Here is a 24,820-nt window from a genome sequence, read left to right as displayed (position 1 = left end):
GATAAGTGTTGTTAAGAATTATTAGCCTGGCGGAAATTCGAACCCAAAAAACTACGCGCATATTTTTTAGACCCCAAAATTTCACGGTTAAATCTTCAACCCAAAAACATACAGGAGTTGAAAATTTTAGACACAAAAAAATACGTCGGACTCCCCCGTCGCGTTTATACCTGAGTATACCTCCTGGGGGCAAGCTTTCCCCTCTCCGGGGTTAGCCTGCGTAGCAAGCGTTCTTTTTTCTGCATTAATTCTGGTCGCGCGAAAATTGGAGCGAGAGCAAAAAATCAGCGGACGAGGGAGGGAGCGGGGAGGCGAGGGAAGTAAGCGTTTCTTTTATCCCTCCTCCCCTCCCCCCTCGCATCTTTGTTTTTCTCTCGCCCCATTTCCCGCGCATCCGAAATTAGGAAATCGGCTCTTGAGCACTAGGGATCTTAAGCAGCGACGACGACGACGTCAACGAGAACGTCAGAAAACAATAGTTTTAATTACCAATACACTGGCTCTGCACGAGCATTATACACTTTAGTACATTTCTTTGCCGTCCTCTGCAAAACAACAACGTGAAATGACCAAATTTAAGGTTTTATGGAGAACGTGAACGCATGATGATTAATTTTCCTTTCCCTTTCTAAACTTTAAAGGCGCCCCTACGACGTAAGCTCCTCGATAGTTCGGCCACATTGCACAAATTGAGAGAGTACAAATCATCGCGAATTTATTTAAAAGACGCGAAACGTATCTTTTTAAGTTCCGTTGCCGTCCGTGTCGTCGTCGTCTCTGCTTAAGCCCCTACTGAAAACGCCACAGAAACGCTTGCTACGCGGGCTAACCCGGGGTGGAAAAGAATAACTTGAGTCAAGATTGCGTGACAGGCGTGAATGCACGTGATTATATCGTGACAGAAGGTGGTAGGCGAGAGCGGGAAAATCCCGGCTTGTTGTTTATCCGCGGCTGCCAAAGAAACGTTTTGCGAATTAAACCATTAAAACTTCTACCGTAAGTAGACTTGTAACCTTAGCATAATAATACTTTTTGGATTCTGATTTGTGTAAATTTTTGCCGAAAACGTTGTTTTCAGTTATCAAATTCAGATTTGTATGTTCGCTGTCTTCAGAGAGGCCAAAAACTATACCCTATCCAGCGGCACGTCCCCGTATAGCCCATATAGGGGAGTACCCCCCCCCCCCCCCTTTGGGAAGCTATCCTCCCTTCGCAATTGAAATATTGCGTTACGGTACTCGAGATCATACCAGAAATTCTTTGTGAAAATTTCATGACAGGAGCAGATACATATCTGACTCACTCGCTATTCAGGACTATTTATATTTCCTATTTATCTATTGCATTACATTATTCGAGATCATACCGGAAATTGCTTTCGTCTTGACCCGGGGCAGATTACATATCTGACTCAGAAGACAATATTATTGTTGAAGACAAAAGCTTTCCAAAATGAACACGAAAACTTTAAGTAGAAATTAACAATCAAACTTTTAATTTTTTTATCAAGTGAATTTCCTGTAACGTTTAGGCATCAGCTTGACAAAGTCTGCAGCGCGGGTAATGTTTTAAGCTTAAGCTTGCCTTACCCTCCACATTGCAAAACACACTCCTGGCCGGTCAATACCAAATTTCTTCGGTGCGAGCTGTCCATTTCCATCATTTAAACTGCCAAGTACTTCTTAGAACCTATCCTTTCGATCTACCGCTTCAAAAGGGTTAATTTTCTTTCCGTAAACAACACTTTACACTTTATTATTATTTTCAACAAATATATATAGACAATTTACACAACCCGCGTATAGCATTAGCCAATCTTGGCGGGTATTAGTAATAGACAAATATATAAAAAGATTACAATATTGCTACGACATCGGCACTACCGACGTAAGACTGTAATATGCAGTTGTAAACGAAACAAATAGCTATTAGGTACAATAAATAATAATGAACAAAAATTAAATATTAAAGCGAAAAGACAACAATATTGCTACAAAATCACTACAATATAAGACTAAGACATGCAATTTTAAAGGAAACACGTAGCGGAACACATGGCTATAGGGTACAATAATTATTTGCATTAAATTTCAATATTAAAGAATGGTTGTGAACATAATAGTCCTTAATCCCAAGTACAGTTAAAAGTAAGTTATGAAGTTTTCTTTTAAAAGCTCTTTTCGTTGGCTTACGCCAGCTGGGTGTAGACAGTTCCACAATTTCGCACCAAACGCAGAGAAAGATTTAAGTTTCACACGCAATCTATATTCCTGAATAAATTTTTTTTTTGTGGAAGAGAAACGCGTAATATGTGTATGAACATCAGACGAATGAATGAAAAGCTGACGAATGTTCCTAGGTGTAGAATTAGTAGAAACATCATGCATTATGGCGGAGACCGTTTCAAAATAGAGCATATTAACAGGTAGAACGTTCGAAGCTTTACATTTGAATCTAAAATATTAAAACAATATGGCCGCTTGCTCGTTCTCAGTTCCAGGTACGTGGCGTCATTATGGTAAAAAAACTCCCGTCCGTTCCCTTTTCAGCTGACCGCCATTCTGGCTGACTGATTGAATCTTTCACTGGAAACATTCCTTCCTTTCTAGGCCCCACTAGGAAATATAAGCGCAGATAATGGTTCTGATTGGGCCATGCTTGCTACAGGCAATTGGAACAATAGAAAGACCAAAGTATCCCTTCAGGGGGAGAAGAGAGTTTAATCCACATTTAATGAATAACTTGATAAAAAGAAATTACACTTTGTAATCTTGGTTTTCACATGACGTCATAAAAAACTGAAATTCATAACTAAACACAATTTTGGGTTTTTATCTTCATCACATATAAGAAAATCTAAATTTCTATCGGCTTGCTTGTTTTCAGCAGGATAGCATTCTTTGTTTTGAAAATAGAGCAGTTTGAATTTTAGATTTTTGCTCAGTGCGTGACAGAAGGATTGCTGCTCTAAACATGTCACGTACATGAAAACATCGATTCGCCTCGTGTTTTTTTTAGGTCTGATCAGCTAACATGTAATAGAAGCGTTAATGTCGATGTGTGAAAGTTCAGCAGAGAGAAGAGAGGCTTTGAAATAGCCAAGGTAAACTCCAGATGTTTTTGCTGGTTTCCGGCCGCCATGTTGGTGCCCATCAGACGGGGCACCAACATGGCGTCCCATACTAAACTCTGTATTTTTCCGTGGTACATTTTCTCGAATAACTCGATTAGGAGATTTCGCACAGCCCTGAGGCTTTCACACGTTGTTTATGTATCACTCTTCTACAACATATCAATTTCTTGACTTTATCTATTGAATGGTTGAGCATTTTATTTTTTCACTTGCGTGACGATGTGTGACGTGAAAACCACCTATACGATGAAAAAAAAAAAGTTACCCGACCGAGACCTTCACGCGGTCTGAACAACAGTTGACAAAAACATCACTTCTACGGGCGAACAGGATTTCATAAATGTTTAATTACTAATAATTTATTCATTAGAATTTATGACTACTAGGGAGAAAAGAAATAGGACGACAAAAAAAAATAAATAAATAAATAAATAAAAAAGGAACTCGGGCGAAACTTTGACGCGGTCTGCCCCAGGGCATCCCGCGTAATAATCAGTGGTCATTTTGGCTACGAAACAGTGATGATTGGGAATAGTCAGAGGTTGCCTTCTTGAATGATAAACAATCATTACGAGTTTCTCAAAACAGAGAGGTAAGCAATAACTTTCAGACGTAGAAATAACCATTTTACCACAATTGCAAGAACTTATCTCGGTCTGGCTCACACTCGTCCCTTGCACAACTGCTAACAGAAGCAGACAGGCTACACCAAATTAACTGAATACAGACGAACCAACGCAAGCCTGAAGCGTAAGCACAAAACGAAAAAGGTTTTGATTCTTTGGTTCCCAGCATATACAATCGATGATCGCCGAACACTAGATGAACCGACAGTAATTTTGAGACGAAGTTTCATCTTTGACCAGTTCTTTTAGACCAAAAGAGCTGGCGTTAGTTTCCCTTGCCCATTGGCACATCATGTATGTAATCAATTGTTTTTGCCATGAGTTGGCAGAGAATACAGCCGAGAGTACAAATGCGTATGTAGAAAAATTCTCAGAAACGCTGTCCAGGATGTGTAATGATAGAGAGATCTAAGATAGATTTACATCACAATGGTTTCAAAAGTATTTCATGTGGCAATCTGCTTTTGCACGCAAGAAAGGTTCATAAACAACATTTTTAGATTAATTAAGTCACACAACGCGATGCTTCAGACTATAAATTCTTCTCTTCGATAAATAGATTTCCAGGATTTCTTGTCTAAGTTCGGACTATTTCGCTTCTTTTTCGGAGACAAGAAATGTTGTTTTAATGTAACAAGAGTTTCTGTAAAATAGTTAAACACAGTTACGTCGTCAAGAAAGATCTACGAATTTGATAAGTTACAATTTTGAACAACTATGTCCGGTATGAATGTGAAGTTGACCCTGACCTCTGGAAACTAATCTAACTACTGGAATTTCCTGTGCCTTTGACCACCCACCTCTTTGCAGTTTCCAGTTCCCTGATCCGGGGATGGATATTTTCGAGAAAAAGACATTATAGACCTGCTAGGAAAACTGAGACAGTTTTTACGTTTTGTTTTCGTTCAGATTTTTTACACAACTTATCTTGCACATAGTCTAAAACCTGTCGGAGACTTAATGACTTCGTGTCTTCGCGTGACAGTTGTTTGTAATAAGTCTACACATTAATAGACTATGAACATTTTAGTGACAGACATTGATTGACCATTTTTGATTATCACCTAGCAACGACCAATCAGATTCTTAATGAACCAGTGTGAAACCAAGCGTTTTTTGTGTGTTTTGAAAGTAGCTCTTACACGCCTGTCGTAAAAGTGAATACTGATACGTGAACCAGAAGAGATTAAAAAGGAGTGGTACAATCGACTCTACTGATTGTCTTAGTTATAAGTTCGGGAAGAAACCCTAGTGGACTGGGCTAAGTTCTCAACACGTTGCACCTCCGTCAACGTAACTACTGAAGAAGGAATAAGGACCAGCTTGTAAGTATAATTAGTCCTGATTTGCTGTCCGATCGAAGAACGAAGAAATGGAGGCAACCGAAGCAAGTTTGGACATCAAGTTCACCCAGTTAAAAATGACTATCGGAAAAAGAAACACTTTTCTAGAAGCAGAAAACCCAGAAGCCATTGAAAGACATCTGTCTACTTTGCGGTCCCTCACTACTGAAATAAATCGAATGCGTCTGGAAGTGGAAGCAACAAATTTAAAAATCGGAAAGAAAGGAAAGATTACCGACATCGAGGCTTGGAACACTGAGATCGACGCACAACTGGGAAAAGCAGACTGCGAAGTAGAGAAAGCGCGCACATGGATCGAAGACCGAAAAAGAGAAGCACAAGCGATTGCCCAACAAGAGCAACTGAAGTTTCATAAAACGAAGTTAGAGATCCAGTCAGAGATCCAAACTGCGCCACACCCCCAACAAGCCAAAACGCCTAGCGCGGGCATACAAGCGAAATTACCGAAACTAATGATTACAACTGAATTTGACGGAAGCTTCATGGACTGGCCGCGATTCTGGGGACAGTTCTTGGAAACGATTAACAAAACAAGTGTAGCAGCGATTACCAAGTTTTCGAATTTAAGAGAAATCTTGGACACTAAGGCAAAGCGCACAATCGAAGCACTGCCCTTCACGTCCGAAGGATACAATAGGGCGAGAAGTATCCTGCTGGAGAAATACGGGAAGGAGTCCGAGATAGTCAAGGCCTACACGAAAGAAATCTTGGATCTGTCTACAGTACCGAACGCGAGTCCAAAGAAAATCTGCGAATTTGGCGAGAAGCGTGCAAGCGTTGCAGACAATGAAGAAACTCGAGCAGGTGAATGGGGCGGTGTCCATAACGCTGGACAGGTTGCCAGCAATCCGGGGAAATCTGGTCCGCACCGATCCAGGCTGGGAGAAATGGCACTTCGCACAACTGAGACCTACCTGAACCCACGGTCGACGGTTGGTTGAACAGCACCGTCGCCCTCCACTGGATTGTAGGAAATGGCCAGTACCGACAGTTTGTCGCCAGCCGCGTGCAGAAGATAAGACAACACCCACAGATCCAGTGGAGGCATGTGCCCACTACTGACAACCCAGCAGACCTGGCGAGCCGAGGAGGCCAGGTTACCAATGCAGAGCTCTGGTGGAATGGACCGACGTGACTACGTGATCCTGAAATGTGGCCAGAGAATCCAGTCACAAAGAAAACTCAAGCGTCAGAAGAAGAGGCGAAAGTAATGAGAGAGATGCTTAGCCTATCAAGTGAAAAGCCTAAACAAGAACGAAACGTGTTCGTCGAACTACTCGAGCGCCATGACCTCCGTCAAACTCTGCGCATCCAAGCTTTGGTGCGACGTTTCACAACTCACAGAGGACGCAAAGGACCTCTAACAAATGAAACCTTACAATAAACGAGGAATTGGTGGATCAGAAGAGTCCAGTACCAAGAAATACAGAAGCTTCCCTTTCAACAGACCAGGCGTGTGCGCTCAACCTCGTTCCAAATGCCGACGGAGTGCTTGAATGTCATGGCAGAATCCAAGGACAGTACCCAGTCTATTTGCCACCCGCAGCCTATTCACCAGGAAACTTGTACAGCAGGTTCACGCCGAGACCTTACATGGGGGTGTGTCTCTCATCATGGCAGCGATCCGTGAAGAACACTGGATCCCAACTCTGAGACAGATAGTGAAGTCTGTGCGATCTGCGTGTTGGGGCTGTAAACGCTCCAGAGTGTTACCTTTAACAGTACCACCCCCTGGACCACTACCCAGAGACCGTACTCTTGGTGGAGCAGCATTTGAGGTCATCGAAACCGACTTCGAAGGACCAATCGACTACAAACTGAGCCAAAAACGAGAAGGGAAAGCATATTTGGTGATATTCTCGTGCAGTCTATCAAGAGCGGTACACCTAGAGCTGGTTCCAAACCTGGAAACTAGCACGTTCCTGCCCTGTCTCAAACACCTCATAGCCAGACGAGGACGCCCGATTGTCATTAACTCTGATAATGGCAGCACATTTGTAAAGAAAGCCAAGTGGTTAAAGCAAGTACGAAGTGACAAGCAGTTACAAGGCTTTCTTGAGTCCCATGACATACAGTGGAAATTCAATCTCAGCTGCGGCCCTTGGTGGAGCGGCCAATTTGAACGCTTGATCGGTATCGTCAAATCAACGATGTACAAGGTGATAGGGGGAGCTACCCTGTCCTGGAATGAACTAACTGAAGTGCTCCTTGAGGTAGAGACTCAAGTCAACCGTCGCCCACCCGCTTACGTTAAAGACGATGTTGAGTTACCGATCCTGAGTCCTGACACCACCCAGCTTTATGTTCCAGCAAACAAACCAGCTTCCTGAGGATCGGACCTGGAGAATTGAAGGAAAGAATTTGCAGAAACGAGCCAAATTCTTGCAGACTTGCAACGGGAATACCTGAGAGCCTTGAGAAAGCGCCATAACCACAAGACAGCTAACTACCAAGTCAAAGTTGGCGACGCATTGTTAGTGCGATCTGACTCCAAGAATCGCGGAAAGTGGCCACTAGCGGTTGTCCTGCAGACTTATCCAAGACGTGACGGCCACATCCGTGCAGTGCAGCTGAGAACAAGTAAAGGAGTCTTAGAGCGTCCTGTTCAGCTCCTGTACACATAACCCCTAGAGTTGCAGTGTGAGCCCACAGTGCCAACAGGAGCAGAACAGCAGTTGAACCCTGACGCGCCAATTTTCAGACCGAGAAGAGCAGCTGCGAGAATCAAAGAGTTTGTGGATGATGAAGAAACTGAACAATTATGAACTTGAAACAAGTGATTGCTAATGAACGTTTTCATTTGACTTTTTACTCGTTTTGGAATCGTCTAATAGTTTTGTTTAAGTCTCCTAAGTAAATGCACCCTTCCGTACAATGCTGCATGGGGGAGTGTGTCGGAGACTTTATGACTTCGTGTCCGCGCGTGATAGTTGTTTGTAATAAGTCTACACATTAATAGACAATGAACATTTTAGTGACAGACGTTGATTGATCATTTTTGATTATCACCTGGCAACGACCAATCAGATTCTTAATGAACCAATGTAAAGCCAAGCATTTTTTTGTGTGTGTTCAGAGTAGCTCTTACATGCCTGTTGTAAAAGTGAATAGTGATACGTGAACCAGAAGAGATTAAAAAGGAGTGGTACAATCGACTTTAATGATTGTCTTAGTTATCAGTTCGGGAAGAAACCCTAGTGGACTGGGCTAAGTTCTCAAGAATCCAAGCTGTATCTTGAATGTAGTCTTCCGTTTGATTTCCTTACTTAGAATGATAAAAACTCTTTTAAACACGAAGTTCCGCTATAAAAGGGCAAGCCCGTCCTTCATTTCACAGCTTTGAAGGTGTGAGCTGCAAATTAAGACGCTGTTAAGTCGTGGCAAGTTGTTCACTCAAGCGCCCTCCGTAAAATATTCCTCAAAATTTTATAATATCACCACAGCAATATAAGATATCAAGTTCTAATTTTTTTAACAAGGGTTATTATGAAAACTAAGCCAATTTTATCTGTAACAAGATGCCCCTAATGGTATCTTCACGAGATGCTTAATGTGGCCTCTTCATTACCATTGCATGCTTCGCAGATTTTAAAACAATCCTCCTTTCGCTATTGAAATAATGGAATACAGCAGCTCTCGTAAGCGACCACCTCGGGAATTGGAAAAAGAGGTCGTAACTATAGCTGGTCGTTTACGAGAATGCAAACTCGTGAGCGACCAAAACCTGAAACAATAGAAGCTGGTCACTTACCAGAGCTTTTAGCGTAAAGCTTTCTACCCTTGTCTCAGGGTAACACTCTTGATCCAACCGTAAATCATCTTGAAGTTTAGATTCGAGATCTTAATCTACGAAATTTATTAGGCAGTGCTATATTACTGAAATGCTATCACGAAGTGTATACTTTTATTAAAGAGTCGCCGTAATACGTATCAGAATCTTTGAATGGTCGCTTACGTAAAAACAAAGGAAAAGACTAGTTGGTAATTGCCAAAGGTGGTCGCGGTCGCTTACGAGAGCTTTTGATTACAGGGTTTAAGTGAGAATTCAAACGGGGTTTCACAATGGTGGTCGTAGCTAGAGCTGGTCGCTAACGAGAGTGGTCGCAAGGAGAGCTTCGACTGTAGTTTTATTCAGAAAGGCTGCGTGATATTTTATCGTCGTGTTACTCGAAATAATACCGGAAATGACTTTCTGATAAGGTCATGACCCCCACTGGGCGCTGGGCAACAATGACAGATACACATAAGAGGATCTAATTCACGTTTACTATTGAAAAATAATCAATGTAGAAATGGTTTCTGTCTCCAATTAAAGGTGAAAACGTAGGGACCAAAGCATCCGTATAAAGCACGAGGCATTCCCCTGTATAGTAGTTACGTTCTCACTTAGCAATCAGACAACCCAGTTACAAACTGATCTGGTTTGTATCCGGTCAGATCGTTCCATTGTCAGATCGTTCCAAGTCAGATCGTTCCACAAAAAGGTTAGATCGTTCCACGATAAAGTTAGATCGTTCCAGTTAGAAATATATGGTGAGATAAAAAATCTTTTCAACGGTTTATAGATCACTACACGGGTATTACAGTTGCTCACATCATCGATCAGAAGGATCAACTGTTCATAGGATCGATAGAGTATCCCTGTATTGATTTTACTGCAAACATATAGGTATCTGCAGCCCCAAAGGGTATGGTTTTTCAGCCGCTTTGGTGATAAATAGGGTATCGATTTTAGCCATTTTGTTGCTATTTTGGTAATAAATAGGGTATCGATTTTTGCACTGGACTGCAAGCAGTCCTTTTCTGGATAGTCGAGAGGTCGCGCGAGCGCGAAATAGCCGAGCGCGAAAAAAAAAAATGAAACGAACGAGCGGAGGGGCGCTTGGGGAGAGGCGGTAAAAAGGGGAAATTTTAAACAAGTTTTATTCTTAAAATCGGTTCATACACGTATCAAACTACTTAAAACCGATAAAAAAAAATTGTGTCATACACACTTTAAAGATTCCTGCCTTTAACAAGTCCCATTTTAAAGATTCCCCGTTTTTGAGATTCCCGTTTTTAAAGATTCCCCTTTTCCCGTTCTCCGTTTCCTCTTTCTTTGTTTTAAAGATAGCCTCAGATTGATAACAAAAACCGGTCTAGAGACGGATAATCCGTCTGGACGAATTATCCGTCTGCTCGTTTAATCCATCTAGTACAACTACGGGACGAACTATAAAACACAGTATTAGTTCGTCTCATAGTTCGTCCCGTTTATACTAGACGGATTATGCAAGTAGTGAGAAACAGGTACTTTGTTTATGCGAACACATTTTGTCTCCCACTGCTAAGAGACCGCTGGCTTTATGTAATGAGGTGTTGATTCTGACATCTGAGTTCGTCTGTCCTTGCATTTATACACACAACACTTATCAGCACTGAGACACATGGCTGCCACTGCCCGGGTGATATGGTTGTGCGCATGCGTACGGTATTGGCCATACCACGGGGATGGTACGTGTGTCTCAGTGCTGATAAGTGTTTTATACACACAGACGGATTATCCACCTTAGTTCGTCTTGACGGATAATCCATCTGTTGTCCGTTTTTATACACAGACAGATTATCAGACAAACTTAAAAATTCTAACCCAAGTTCGTCCAGACGGAATATCCGTCTCTAGTATTAATTGGGCCATTATTATTATTATCTATTTTCAAAACCGTCACACTTGATTGGTTAAACATCGTCAGATGCTTTCGATAAGCGATTTAATCAGCTTGGAGGGAACACGCTAGGCTAAACTTGTGCTTTCGAATAAAGAAAGGTCCTCGCAGTTAGTACGCAACTAAACAGTTGCGAAAAAAATTAATTGAAAAAAAAAATTCAGGCTTAAGCGGGATTCCAACCCATGATCTCTGCGATACCGGTGCAGTGCTCTACTAACTGAGCTATCAAGCCAACTGGGACGGATGAATAAATAAATGTAAATATATGATATTTGAACTGCGGATGAAAGATCGAATAGAAGAAAGAGGATCTTTCTTCTATTCGATCTTTCATCCGCAGTTCAAATATATGTTTCATATATTTACAATTACTTGTGCTTTCGTTGAATACATTTTTCACAGTGAAAATAAATAAATAAATAAATAAATAAATAAATAAAAGGAAAAAGTATTAAATCACGGTACAAGTGCTCCCGATGTGTTTTGTGCTTTGATACTGGTGGCAAGATTTCGCTCAGTTATATCTATCAGGTCTCTGCATCTACGAATATCATTTGAGCTGAAATTAAACCGGCAATAAATGAAAATAAAATTGATTCGTTAATAGAACGTACACTACAGAACAAGCAGACAAACGTTTGAGTTAGTTTCAAATCACTTTCTCAAGACAATATGTGATCATGGGATGTATGCTGTCCGGGCCAGGATATTAACGAGGTTTCAACTCGCTTAGAATCTTGCTAACATCCTTGGGTGAACAGTGTAGAAGACTAAGATCCTTGTCTTTGATAACTTAATGGTTTTTGATATGACTGACAGACAGATTATTTCATACTTGATCAATCGATCGCACGCTCTACTAGTCACTAGTGCAACATTTGGCCAAAAGCTGATCATAACCAATGAGCAAGTCTCATCTTATTTCTTTTATCCGACATAGATGTTCGTGCTGTAATATTAGCGTTTTTTAACAGTTTTCATAGGATCTTTGTATTGTTTATATTAGATTCTTTAATTTTGCCTAAGGGCATTTGATAATTTTATCGACATCATGGGCAAGGTGTATGATTACCACTTTGATGTAAATTGTTTATTCGCAATGATGCCATCTAATTAATTATGGCGTCGATCGGCTTCCCTCTTCATCTATTCACGGGAGCATTGTGTTGCAAGTTACAAAACATACCTTACGCGCTGAAGTGAATCGTTGAAAGTTGTCAAAGGTAGAAATTTAGACAACCCTGTAGAAGTTTAGATTATGATATTAAAACTCGTACTATCTCTATCTGAGATCGATCAATCTGAGAATCTAAAACTGCGCTTAAAGCACATCTTTTTTAATGGGGCATTTTCAAGTGGCATCTTAAAAAATGTGTTGCATAAGTGATTTAATTTCAGGTTTATTTTAAGTGGTTAAGATTATTGTAAAGCGTGAAAAACTAGTGGACTTAACGCTCTATGAACTTAATAGTGAAGCTTTTGAAGCCCCATGGATTAAAAAATATGTTAACCCATTGACACGAGAAATTTTGGTTTTGGTTATGACGTCACTTTCCTTTCGTACGTACGTACATACCTACGTCCATACCCAGAACCACAGGAAAACCAATACGAAAGGCACACTCAAGTGTGTGAAGCTGTGCTGCCGCCCGCGTTTGTTTGGCGGAAAGTTGCATGGCCAAGTGCGTTTTGGAAAAACGAAAATAATTTTGAAGACAGCAAAATACAAATCAATTTATGTATTCATTATAGTGACCAACAGCGGCAGAAAGAGCAAGACGACTAGCGGCGGGAGAAACACTGAAACGAGTCTTTAGGAGGCGAGACATCATATAAACAGCTTTATAGCTAATAACAAGCCGTATAGACAAAGTATTTTGCTGTTTCAATCGTCTCTGTGCAGCTTGTAGAAGCGTATATAGTACCTTTTTTCATAATTTCGTGTGACGCCAAAAATTCATGCTTGCCGGTGCAATTTCATGAATTGTGCTTGCTAACAGATTACTTTTTAGTAGATGGCGCATCATGAGCACTTATTGTAGCAAAATTCACCTTTAAATATAGAGTATTGAACCGTTTCAATCATCTCTGCATGGCTTATAGAACCGGATATATCACATTTTATGTTTGCCGTGACGTCACAAATTCACGCTTTGTTTACAATTCCAGCGGGGATCAGAAGCACTTGCAATCTCCTTTAACGAGCTTTTTGCCTGGGTAACGAGTTTCTTCGTGTTTCTGCTCCATTTGTTGATTATGCAGCGGTCGATCAGTTGGAATCCATTGAACAAAACACTATGCAAATATCACTTTTTTTGAACGTGAAGAAAACTATCGTAACTCGATAGACAACAAATCCCCTCCTATTTACGTACAGTGTATATAATCATGTAGCTTTAATAGAATGTCAGTTCCATTGAATTTTTTTTTTTTTTTTGCTCAACTGTGTAAGAGGTAGTATATGTATTCGCATGAGGTCGAGTAGAATTAAGGATTAATTTTCACGCGCTGCGCGAAATTTGCGAAAACTTTGAAAATACATGTGGAGATCTAGACTAATCCTGAATTCTACGTAAATTCATTGCGATTACAGACGCGCGGAGTCCCATAGCTAAAAAAATTTGGGGAACCCATGAATGCGAAAAATTTTGGTTCGGTTATGACGTCAATTCCGTCCGTCCGTCCGACCGTCCGTCCGTACGCAACCCCACAGTACTAATGCGCCCGTGTTTGTTTGGCGGGAAGTTGCAAGTCGAGATGCGTCTACAAGAGAAATCCTAAAGGACACAAAATACAAAGTCAATTTGTGGCCGTGTTTTTTCATTCGCACCGCACGGCTCTCATGTGTTCGTAATGACACACAAGTTTCAAAGCTCTGAAATAATTCTACCAAACACCAAAAAAATATTTTTTCCGTATTTTCCATTTGTTATCGTTTATTTAGAAACTAGAATTATTACTATAGAATTATTACACAGTTTTGAATTTCCAAACATTTTTCTTCCGGCTACTAACTTGCTCAAAAAAGTCAACTGCGCTGTGAAGCTTTCTACCGTTTGGGATCACACGAACACAGTTCGATAAAAAAACGGTGCATCTAAAGAAGGAACTTGCGGAGTAATTTCTTCCACTGAATTTGACCTGCTCCTTCATCCCATCGAAAGGACAGTTATGCTTAGTTGATGTTCTTTGGAAGAAGAAGAAGAAGAAGAAGAAGAAGAAGAAGAAGCAGCGAGGTGAAAGCAGTTGGTTGCCATGTCTGATTTCAGTTTCTTAACCAAACAATTCCGATCCAGCTTTTTAGCTTTTGACACAAATAATCTTTTGCTGTTTTTTTATGAGACACGAAAATTAATCTTAGCAATTTCCCTTCTAGCTGCAGCACCTGATTTCCATGTATTTTTGGTACAAACAACCGGGCTCCAATGAACCTAAAACGACTGTCTCGTTATTGTTGGGCACAAAATGAAGAAACCAACAAAATAACTTGGGTGCTAAGCCAATCAGGAGCAAATATTTTCGCCGCTTGACCAATCACGAGTAATTTTGCCCTGCGTTAAAGGAAAAATAAGAAAAATACCCTCTGACTTCGAGTCTGTGAAAAAAGTTAATTTTCGGACATTTTCGACTTCAAAATTGAATGCTTAAAACAAAAATAAAATAAAACGTTTCGATTACAACCCATTTGTAAGATAACAATTTTTCGTAACATTTCACTAAATAGCGCCTTAACCACTCACTTTTTATTAACTCAGCTTTGAGTTACGTCAAAAGTGGTAAATTTGGTCGACATTTAAAGCAGGCTTGAAGTCTTGTCAAATGTTTTTTTTTAACTTGTGCAAAGGTACGTTACACACGTCTCAAGTTATAACACTTTTGATGTAAAAGTTGGTGTAAATCTCAAAGGTAAATGTAAAAGTAATGTAAAAGTGGATGTAAATGTCAGATAGTCAGAGGCGTCAGCCATTGCGCTCCTTTGCTACACCTTTCGGATGCGAATCAAAGATGATCATCGATCATAGGTAATTTTTCGTGCAACGTAAACGCCTTGTTTATCAGAGTAATTTATCAAATAGAGAGAGATCCTCGCAGTTAGTACGCAACTAAACTCATTTACGAAAAAAAAAGGCCTGAAAAAAAATATTTAGGCTTGAACGGGATTCTAACCCATGACCTCTGCGATGCTGGTGCAGTGCTCTACTAACTACACCGGCATCGCAGAGGTCATGGGTTCGAATCCCCTTCAAGTCTGAATTGTTTTCAGGCTTTCTTTTCACAACCGTGCTTAAGATGCGTACTTACTGCGAGGATCTTTCTTGTATTTGATCTTTCATCCGCAGCTCAAATATATTTTTCACATATTTACATTCAAATAGGTGTTTCAATGTCTTTGAAGAAACGAATTTGTATACATCCCTTTGGTTAAGAAATGAATAAATTTTGAGGGGTATGTAACGGAAGGAATAACGGCTCTTCAATTATTTGTTGCAATTAACTTGCATAAAATAAACAACAACAACAACAGCTTCATATATTAAATTTACATTCATTTAGGGTAAGTTATGTTATGTTAGTTATGTTATGTTGTACAACTTTATTGCCTTAAGAAGATACAAGTTTTAGTCATGACTTGTTTACATGTTCTCTCTCAATTGAAACTTTTGTTCCCATTAGAGCGGATGGAGAAAAGGATTGTCCTTTTGAGTTTGCTTATCCTGCTTTCCCGTAAGTATTTTTCTATTTTAGTTGTTTTAGTTACAACTACTCTTTACCCGCACAGTTAAATGAAGAAACTAAGTTTTTGTATTTTATAAGGTTAAGAACCTAGCACATTCAACAAATTTTGATCCCTAGTTATACCCTGGGTTTCCTTGGTAATAACCCGCTATAAATTTCCCCTTGTTTCTCGTGATTTTGGAGACTGAAACAGGCTGTTTATGTTAGCACGGAACACGTTGTAATCTACAACCTGACCAGTGACTTCACCTGCCTTTAGTATGGCGAGTATGCTTCTAATCCCTTGAGACTCAAATGAAATGGCATGTCTGCAGTCTTGGGTGTACCATAACAAAAAAACTAACAATGTCGGCCTCAGGGTCCTCGCCAAATTCAAAATGATGGACAGCGAAGACCCTGGTACAAGCAACAGAAATGCTCCACGAATCCTGAAGTGTTTTGCCACTTGAAACACTTGATTTTTGTCTCTGCGGTCAATTTAGGCAGCTTATTTGATCATACAAAGGAAAGTAGCGAATACCAAAATGAAGTGTTTTAGGTGACAAAATACTCCACGATTTATGAAGTATTTTTACAACATTTACCAGCGTCCTCGCCGCACGCCATTTTGAATCATTTTCGCGAGGGCACTGAGGCTTACTGCGAACCCCTTTGTTGACGGTACACCAGTATGACAGCGAAGACGTCACAAGCATGCTGTCTATTGTTTATATTTAATGTATATACTTAAATTCCCTTTACAGTTGTGATAGCCGGAGTGCAGGCTCAGATTATGCCACTTGGTAAGTAAACAATTCATTTTCTATAGTTATGCTCACGCTTTTGAGTGAAAAGGATTTAACTTTTCAAAGACAAACAACATTCGCTCCTGTAATAACTGGTTTTTGAAAAATTTGAGAATGCTTATCTATGGCACAGCAAAATTTAAAGAAAAATGTCATGTGACTACTTGTCAATATAATAGACAAGCGACAATTTCTTCGACGTACTTTTTTTTTCCAGGAAATACTCTGTGATTTTGTGGGATATCTGCCACAGTGATAATTTCAAGGGCGAAATTCTAGAAGCCGCGGGGAAACTGTAGGCAGATCCGTGACTGTTTCAGAAATAATTCAGTCAGTGCATGAAAATCGGTCTTTTTGATGAGCTGCCAGAGTTTTCCAATGTGGTGCATATGCTTGCAGTGGCACTTGCTACATGGTGTTCTGCAGAACGATCATTCAGTGCGTTGCGCAGATTTAATGACTCGGCTACCACTGCAGCGCCATGAGGCAACCACCTGTCAGTAACATCGTACTGAATAACATTGAAAGGCCATTATTGATATTTTCGGCCATGTCAATAGCAGAGAGAGTTGTTGCTTTTAACGTAGTGTTCAACTTGTAACGTGACCTATATGAATGCTAGATTCATATCTAAGAATATTTTTGCTGTGGTTTCAAATTTAAGATTTTTTCATGTAGGCTTATACCAATATATCGTATGACCCTCTTTTGTTTTCGAGTGTTTCGAAAAAAAATAGATTTTTTAAGAAAATGGTCCATCGCCCCCCGCCCCCCTCCTTAGTAAAAATTGCCTGTAACCCTATGACTTTAACCGACTCTTTTGAAGGCAGTGGGTCGAGTGTCATTGCTAACTGCTGTAATTCCCATATCCTCCCACGTAGTCGTTTGTAGGCGTGTTGTAAGGGAGGAGAGTGCGACGGCCTTAAGAACGACTGCCTGGGAGGCTATAATTCCGAGTGTATTATGTGGGTAAGCGGTCAAAGCGAACCAAGCTGACAGGCCGGAAGCACTACTTGTAGAAACTATAAAACAAACAAAACGCAGTTCATCATCAGTAGCAGTAAGCTCCACTCCCGAAATATATCTAACTAGATCTGCATTATCTTCAGTGTCCACTGTTCCGGGCGGATCATCTTCTGCAGTGGTCTCGACACCAGTTGTTGTTTCGAGCAATCAGGCGAAGAGTATCTCTTCCTCACTGGCATTAAGTTCCAGTGCAGAAATTAATCACGGTACATCCGCATCGCCTTCAGGGCCCTCTGTGTTGGTGTCATCTGCAGCAGATTTGTCGCCATTAGTGTCAACAGGCTAAATCCCGAATTGGAGCACAACTACTTCTTCATTGTCAGGTAACATTTTGTTTGTTATAAAGCATGCTTTCATCCACGATCTACGAGGCACTTTCAAGAAATAAAGTATCATATTGCTATATTTGAACAATAGGCCTTATCACGGTTTTCGACGCCATTTTGACGAGTAGGCAAACAGGCTCGAAATAACAGTGTTTGTATGGAAATCCGATGTCAAATAATTTTCATAAAACATCGCTTCTGAAAAATTCATGAATTGGAAACTTTTGGCACTAGGAAAAGGATTTTAAGAAAAAATTTGGAGGGATGCATCTGTGCCAGAAAGCGTCCAGTCGTCTTTTGAACTTTCCATACATTTCCCTGTATTTTTTTCCCGCGAGCTATTTTTAGAGCAGACAAATGTATGGAAAGTTCAAAACACGACTGGACGCTTTCTGGCACAGCTACATCCTTCCAATTTTTTTCTTAAAATCCTTTTCCTTTAGCCAAAAGTTTCCAATTCATGAATTTTTCAGAAGCGATGTTTTATGAAAATTATTTGACATCGGATTTCCATACAAACACTGTTATTTCGAGCCTGTTTGCCTACTCGTCAAAATGGCGTCGAAAACCGTGGTAAGGCCTATTGTGACTACATCATACACAAACGTTTGGTCAGGTAAAATCAACTCAGTAAGGCTGAATACTCGTAAAGAAAAACAGAAATGTCGACTGAAGAAGTGAGAATCTTACAAGGATCATGCTTGATTTTTGTTTATTTTGCCATAGAGGTTTGAGATATTTTTCGGCCTCTTTGAAAAACCAACAAACCAACAGTAAAATAGAAACAGCTCGACAAAATATCTCCGCACATTAAACTGTATATGACAGATTTTCTTTTATTTGCTTGATCGAATCTTCATGTTGTTCTCGTATGAAAATCGAACAAATAAATTTGCTATCGATTTTTCTTCTCCTCGTTTGAGGCGGACAAATACGTGTAATTTCACTTCCAATTGTGTACAAAAACCGCGCAAGGTGGGAAACTGGGGATAGTGGGCCCGTGACGTCAATACAAGAAGGCTGCTTTCGCGGGTTTCAGTAGGGACCTTTAGCAACTCAGGTTTTTGCGACGGCTACGGCGACCGGAAGTTAGTTTTATTTCTGGTAGACGTTTCACATTTTGACTGGCAGCCGTCCTCTCTCCGCGCGGACGTGAGAACAGCAAGGTTCACGTTGTCTACAAAACGTGAGTACATTTTTTTCTTTTATACAGCAATTATCTTCTATTTCACCCTTATTTCGTTTCCGAAAGCTTCAACACAAACTAGGCAACATGGAATTAAAATTTAAGTTTGCTTTTATGCTAAATAATCGGTTAAAACTGTTCGTGTTACTTTCAGGTCTACGGCATAGCTGGGAATGCCGAACGAAGGCAAACAGCTTTTATTAAAGTAAGTTCATTCACGAGTAAGTTTACGCAAAATCTGGTAAAATAACTCGATAAATCCTATTTTTACGAAGATATATGACTTTCTGGTAAAAAGTTGGTGTGGCTTTGAGTAACCATGAGAGTATTACGACTTTCCACAATTTTGACCTCGTTACGATAACTACAAAGTGAAAATGATGTTGAGTAGAAAAGCTCGGCGGCGTCAAGCAGCGTGCTGAAATTTTACTGAACTCACGGCCTTGCAGAACGAAAGCTCAGCACTGACGGAACTCAAATGTACGGTGGCAATAAATTTTGTTTCATCATTCCTGTTTTATTCTTTATTTATAGAGAGCGCCGATAGAGTGGACCGACCAACACGAGGTGTTGATGCTCAGAGGAGTGATGATTGTCAGCGATGTATTTAGCTTCAAGAAAGGAAGCCGGGGAATGCGTGGGATTCGATAGCTGAAAAGTTAAATCAGATATTCGCCACAGTTTCGAATCAAAGATAAGAGAGGAGTTAGAGAACGCTGGGAATTGCTTCGACAAAAATTCAAGTCCAAGAATAGAGAGGAGGAGGCAGCTAGTGGCATCGCTGTTTACATTCGGCTGAATCGATGTCATCGAGAATGATCGGGTCGTATTGCTGGTGGTTAAAATCTGGGTTTTTGGATTGATAAGCGTCATAAAGAAGGACAAACTCAGCATCTGAAACGACGTTGTTTACACATCCAAGTAAAATAAAAGCAATTCCCGTATGCTTTTTGATGAGTTCATCTTTTAGGCCTTTGCGTTTTGCCCTCAAGTTTTCAAGACGCCGTCGCAAAAAGCTAAAGGTTTTCTATTTCGGCGGGTAAAACGCAGACTCCACCCCAGTCTTAATCGGTCACAGACGTCGCCGTCGCCTTGGAAAATCAAATGCTAAAGGTCCCTAGTGTTTTTCTAGTGCGACAACACAGAACAGCACCATGTTTTCTTCCTTGTACGGCTGTATCGACAAGAAAGACGAGAATAAGGGGATTTACATGCACCAAATTCCCTTCTACGGTGATACAAGATCGGAAGCCGTGAAAAGGAAACGAAAATGGATTTCATACGTGAATGGAAATCGAAAACACTTTACCCCGAGCAAGTATTCGGTGGTGTGCGACGTGGTGTGCTCGATGCATCGCAAAGAAGATTTCACTCGCACGTATTCTTTCAACCAACAGTGCTATCAGGAGCGACTGAAACGTGTTGAAATTGGTGTTTTGCCCGTTCCTCGATTTTATTGACCGAAAGTTGAGCAAGAATATTCAACTAGAGATCGTCGTTTGCATCGCCGTTCGGTAAGATTCATCTCACCTCTCAAAGTTGAAATGTGTGCACTTGATCAAAGTTTATAAATGTTCTGCTTTTCATTAACCGTAACTCATGGAAGTTTAGTATGTATAAGAGTCATTTGCAATGGAACTTTCTATAACATATGTGAAGAAGCAGCCTTCACACAGTCTTTAAAGGATGAGTAGAGATTCATGGGCTCACTCCAGCAATTTCTGGTGTGGGTTCGACTCCCATTGAGGTCCCAGACTTTTTTTGCTTTGCCTCTTTTGGTTTTCCATTCTAATGTTTAGCTTGAAATTCACTTCAGCAATCAAGCTTTAATTTCACTGTAGAGTTAATTTTCTGATCCATCATTTGTGTCATTAGTGCTGTGCAGCACAACATTCATCTGTAGACTGTACTTCTGGTTGTTTACCAAATTTAAATGTTTTGTTTGTTTGATTTTACTCCTTTTTCAGAATATAAGGAAGAAATTTACCAAATGTACCTGGGAGCTGAAAGTTCAAAGCTTCTTAAATCTAGATGCTGCTGTTGGGGAACTTAAAAGTAATGCACCACCACTGATGAACAGCATGCTTGCTAGCATTGCAACAACCATTGCTCAAAGAAATCTACAAAGACCTGCCACCTCATATGTTACAAAAAAGGGCGGTCAACCAAAGATATACTTGTAAGAGCCAAATTATAAGAAGGCTAGAACATGTGCTAGGGAGTCGTGCAGGCCTGCCACTTTTGTATACTGCCCAAAGAATCAAGACAGACAATATTGCAGAAACTGGATTTTCAGGACAATAATAATTATATGTGCATGTTTATTTTATTCATTTGCTTACTTGTACAATTTGCTTACATGTCAGTACGTTTTTGCTAAAACAGATGAAATTTGCACCTTCAACCCTGCTAGACTTTGCTGAAACCTAGAATATTGAGAAAGCTATAAAATCTTCTAAGGAATTGCCCCCTAAAACCAAGCATTGTTGATAATTTCAGTACATAGGGAATGAAACATACTCCGAGTCTGTTCATTGCGTCAAAACTAAGTTTCTGCTGTTGATGATGATGATGATGATGATGGTATAGTTCGCACCGAAATATAACTTTTTCCAACTTCGTTTTAGTTATTTGTTGTCCAAGTATTTGGACACAATGAACATACTAGGAGTATCTTTCATTCTTTATGAATCTCCACTTACCGGGCAGAATTCAGGAAATTGTCTAAAAAGCTACATGACAAAATGCAAGATGACAATTTTGAAAACAAGTTGGTTTTGGAGCATTCCATTCCCTTATCTGAACCACACTTTTTACGATATTTCAAGATTTAGCCTGATAGACCTTTTTAGGCCATAAAATAATCACTACAATACTGAGGGTAGCAATAATAACAAAGCTGTAATAAACCACGCACATAAAGTCAAACTTACGCTTGTGTGAGAATTAAAATCAGTGTACTCTTATACACATTAAACTTCCATGAGTTAAGGTTAATGGAAAGCAGAACATTTATAAACTTTGATCAAGTGCACACATTTCAACTATCAGAGGTGAGATGAATCTTACCGAACGGCGATGCAAACGACGATCTCTAGTTGAATATTCTTGAAAGAATACGTGCGAGTGAAATCTTCTTTGCGATGCATCGAGCACACCACGTCGCACACCACCGAATACTTGCTCGGGGTAAAGTGTTTTCGATTTCCATTCACGTATGAAATCCATTTTCGTTTCCTTTTCACGGCTTCCGATCTTGTATCACCGTATAAGGTAATTTGGTGCATGTAAATCCCCTTATTCTCGTCTTTCTTGTCGATACAGGCGTACAGGGAAGAAAACATGGTGCTGTTCTGTGTTGTCGCACAAGAAAAACACTGAAACCCGCGAAAGCAGCGTTCTTGTATTGACGTCACAGGCCCACTATCCCCAGTTTCCAACCTTGCGCGGTTTTGTACACAACCGGAAGTGAAATTACACGTATTTGTCCGCCTCAAACGAGGGGAAGAAAAATCGATAGCGAATTTATTTTTTCGATTTTCGTACGAGTACAACATGAAGATTCGATCAAACAAAAAAAAAAAAAAAATCTGTCATATACACTTTAAGCTTACTGCTTACCGCTTACGTATCAACAGAACCGAAGAAAGTTGGCATCAGTAGCTTTCATTATGAAACTTTATCCATGAAGTACATAATAAAGACAAAAACCGGCGTCATAAGAGCGTACTGCTTTTATTTAGATTTCATCCACAGACTCAGGGTAGAACCACATTACGAAACGGAATCATTTACTTGCACTATCAGTACAGAAGGTAACGTCTTGACAACACTATGATGATCTCCTTAAACTACTTTCCTTGACTCGGCATCCAACATTTTTTTAAATTTGATTTATCTTTCGCCGGCGAACGGTACAAGGAGAGAATAGACTATATCAGGAAACAAACAATGCCAGATACAGCGTTCAATAGAGGCAGTTCCTGGTAGTGGCCACTTAAATGAAGTAGTTTTAGCATTGTCTGGCAATTTCTGGTAAGCTTTCTACTCTCAAGGTACTTGAAAGTAAGGAAATGTAGGTTTAAAATGTAACATGTTCATATCCGCCTATAAAACAAATCATTTATCACATGCAATCCAAATTTTGCCAATAACAAAGAAATATCATGCCATTCCACGCCATGTGGAGGGCAGTAAAAGGCTCCTAGCTTAAATTCTAAAGCTACAGCATGGCAAAATAATATATCTTCTCTTAGTTTAATAGCCAGAAAGTAGAATATTTGACCTTAAAACTCCACGAGGGATCAACCGTCAATGTAACAACAGAAATAAATAGAAAGCTTTTTCCCCGTTCTTAAAAACGATGTCTGGTTGTAGACATTCCTATTGCTATAATGTACAAAATCAACGCAGAGCAAGGAGAACTCAAAAACATGCAAATAAAAAGAAAGTTTAAAGGATTATGAGACATATTAAAACATAATTGAATCATCATTCCCTGAAGAAGTGGGAAGTAACATCTGTCGAGAAAATGAACTTTGAACTGGAACTTGACGAAAGATTGAAATAGTTAATGAAGAACTTTGAACTCGATCAATTGTTAACCAACCGGATGTGAAAAGCGAACCTTAATTATTTTTGTGATATCTGATCCATGTATTTTGATTGTTTTTAAGATTGGTCTAGACATAAGAAAGAACATTCCGAAACAAGACTCGAATAGCAATAGAGAAGCGCGCGGAGTTAAGAGATCGGATATAGTGATATATTGTAGAGCCTTAGATTTTGAGCCTTAACGGAGGAACGAATTAGCCATTAAAGGAAGTTTTCATTACATGGCCCTTCTTCGAGCCGGATAACATTGGATAACATGACGAAGAAGAAAAAATCACGACAGGGGCATCGCTCGTACGCAACGAAACTGATGGCCAAAGCAGAAGATATCGTAAAAAAACTACGATCCGTCCCTAGAAAACAAGCTGAAACAACTAAAAATGTCGCTTCAAGATCGACTAGAAACTATTCATAGTTTGGACGCCGATATTTTAGACACCCCAGAAGACGAGAAAGCGATTGAAGAAGAGATAGAAGAGGCTGGGGTCTTCAGTGAAAAGATATTGGAGATTGTTGTCGAAATCGAAAGCGTGTTGTCACGAAAAACCCAAGACAGCCATGAGCATGGTGCTCCGCCGCCAAGCCAAGGATCACAAGGCCCAGCCATTGCAAACAAGCACAACTGCCTCGACTTGCCTTGAAGAATTTCTATGTAGATCCAAGCCAGTGGCTTACCTTTTGGGATAGCTTTAGGAGCGCAGTTCATGAAAATCCCGAATTACACAACATCGATAAATTCAACTACTTAAGAAGCCTTTTACTGCAGCCTCGACAATCGTCGGGTTTCTTTTAATGAGTGATAATTACAGCGCAGCCATTAACCTTCTAACGAAGCGATTCGGGAGCAAGCAAGTGATTATAGGTAGTCACATGGATAGCTTCCTAAAGTTGACGCCTTTACAAAACGCACCGGACACTCGAAAACTGAGACAAACCTTCGACAAAATCGAAGCCCACGTAAGGGGATTACAAGCTTTAGATGTGCCTGTAGAAACGTATGGAAGTTTTATTGGTTCCCGTACTGATGTCCAAAATTTTCCGACGATATTCGCCTTTTAGTGGGCCGTGAAATCAAGGATGGAGAATGGAATCTTACTGAAATACTGCAACTTCTGCGAAACGAAGTCGAAAACAGGGAAAGATGTGAAGGAGTACCGGCCCTTACCACGAAACGGAAATCATACAGTCCAGATGATCGAAGGAGTGGAAAACGAGAGCCAACAAGCGCGTCTGCATTATTCACAGAAAACCCGCCTTCAAGTGCAACGCATTGTACATTTCGTAAACAGCTACACCCGACAGCGAGCTGTCACGT

General features: G+C 40.2%; 1 protein-coding gene, 1 long non-coding RNA gene and 1 pseudogene across 3 annotated transcripts in view; all 3 read left to right on the top strand.

Moving 5' to 3' along the window:
• The first annotated feature begins 3,672 nt into the window (after nt 1–3,672).
• The window catches only part of LOC146480095 (uncharacterized), a 129,110-nt pseudogene continuing 107,962 nt past the window's right edge, over nt 3,673–24,820 (top strand). The window contains exons 1-3 of the transcript XR_014864786.1: nt 3,673–3,725; nt 15,506–15,556; nt 16,312–16,350. The product of XR_014864786.1 is annotated as an uncharacterized LOC146480095 (transcript). The remainder of the gene's footprint in view (nt 3,726–15,505; nt 15,557–16,311; nt 16,351–24,820) is intronic.
• Nucleotides 6,737–7,453, top strand: LOC146480104 (uncharacterized). Its single transcript, XM_085110061.1, has one exon. The coding sequence runs from the start codon at nt 6,737–6,739 to the stop codon at nt 7,451–7,453; it is 717 nt and encodes a 238-aa protein (XP_084966187.1).
• LOC146480103 (uncharacterized) lies at nt 19,098–19,269 on the top strand. The gene is made up of 2 exons (XR_014864783.1): nt 19,098–19,181; nt 19,218–19,269. It is a non-coding gene; the product is annotated as an uncharacterized LOC146480103 (long non-coding RNA).

Source organism: Pavona decussata, unplaced genomic scaffold (genome assembly GCF_977016875.1).
Source record: "Pavona decussata unplaced genomic scaffold, jaPavDecu1.1 SCAFFOLD_55, whole genome shotgun sequence".
Classification (NCBI taxonomy): domain Eukaryota; kingdom Metazoa; phylum Cnidaria; class Anthozoa; order Scleractinia; family Agariciidae; genus Pavona; species Pavona decussata.
The sequence above is the reverse complement of the archived record's forward strand: the minus strand, read 5'-3'. Positions and strand labels throughout refer to the sequence as shown.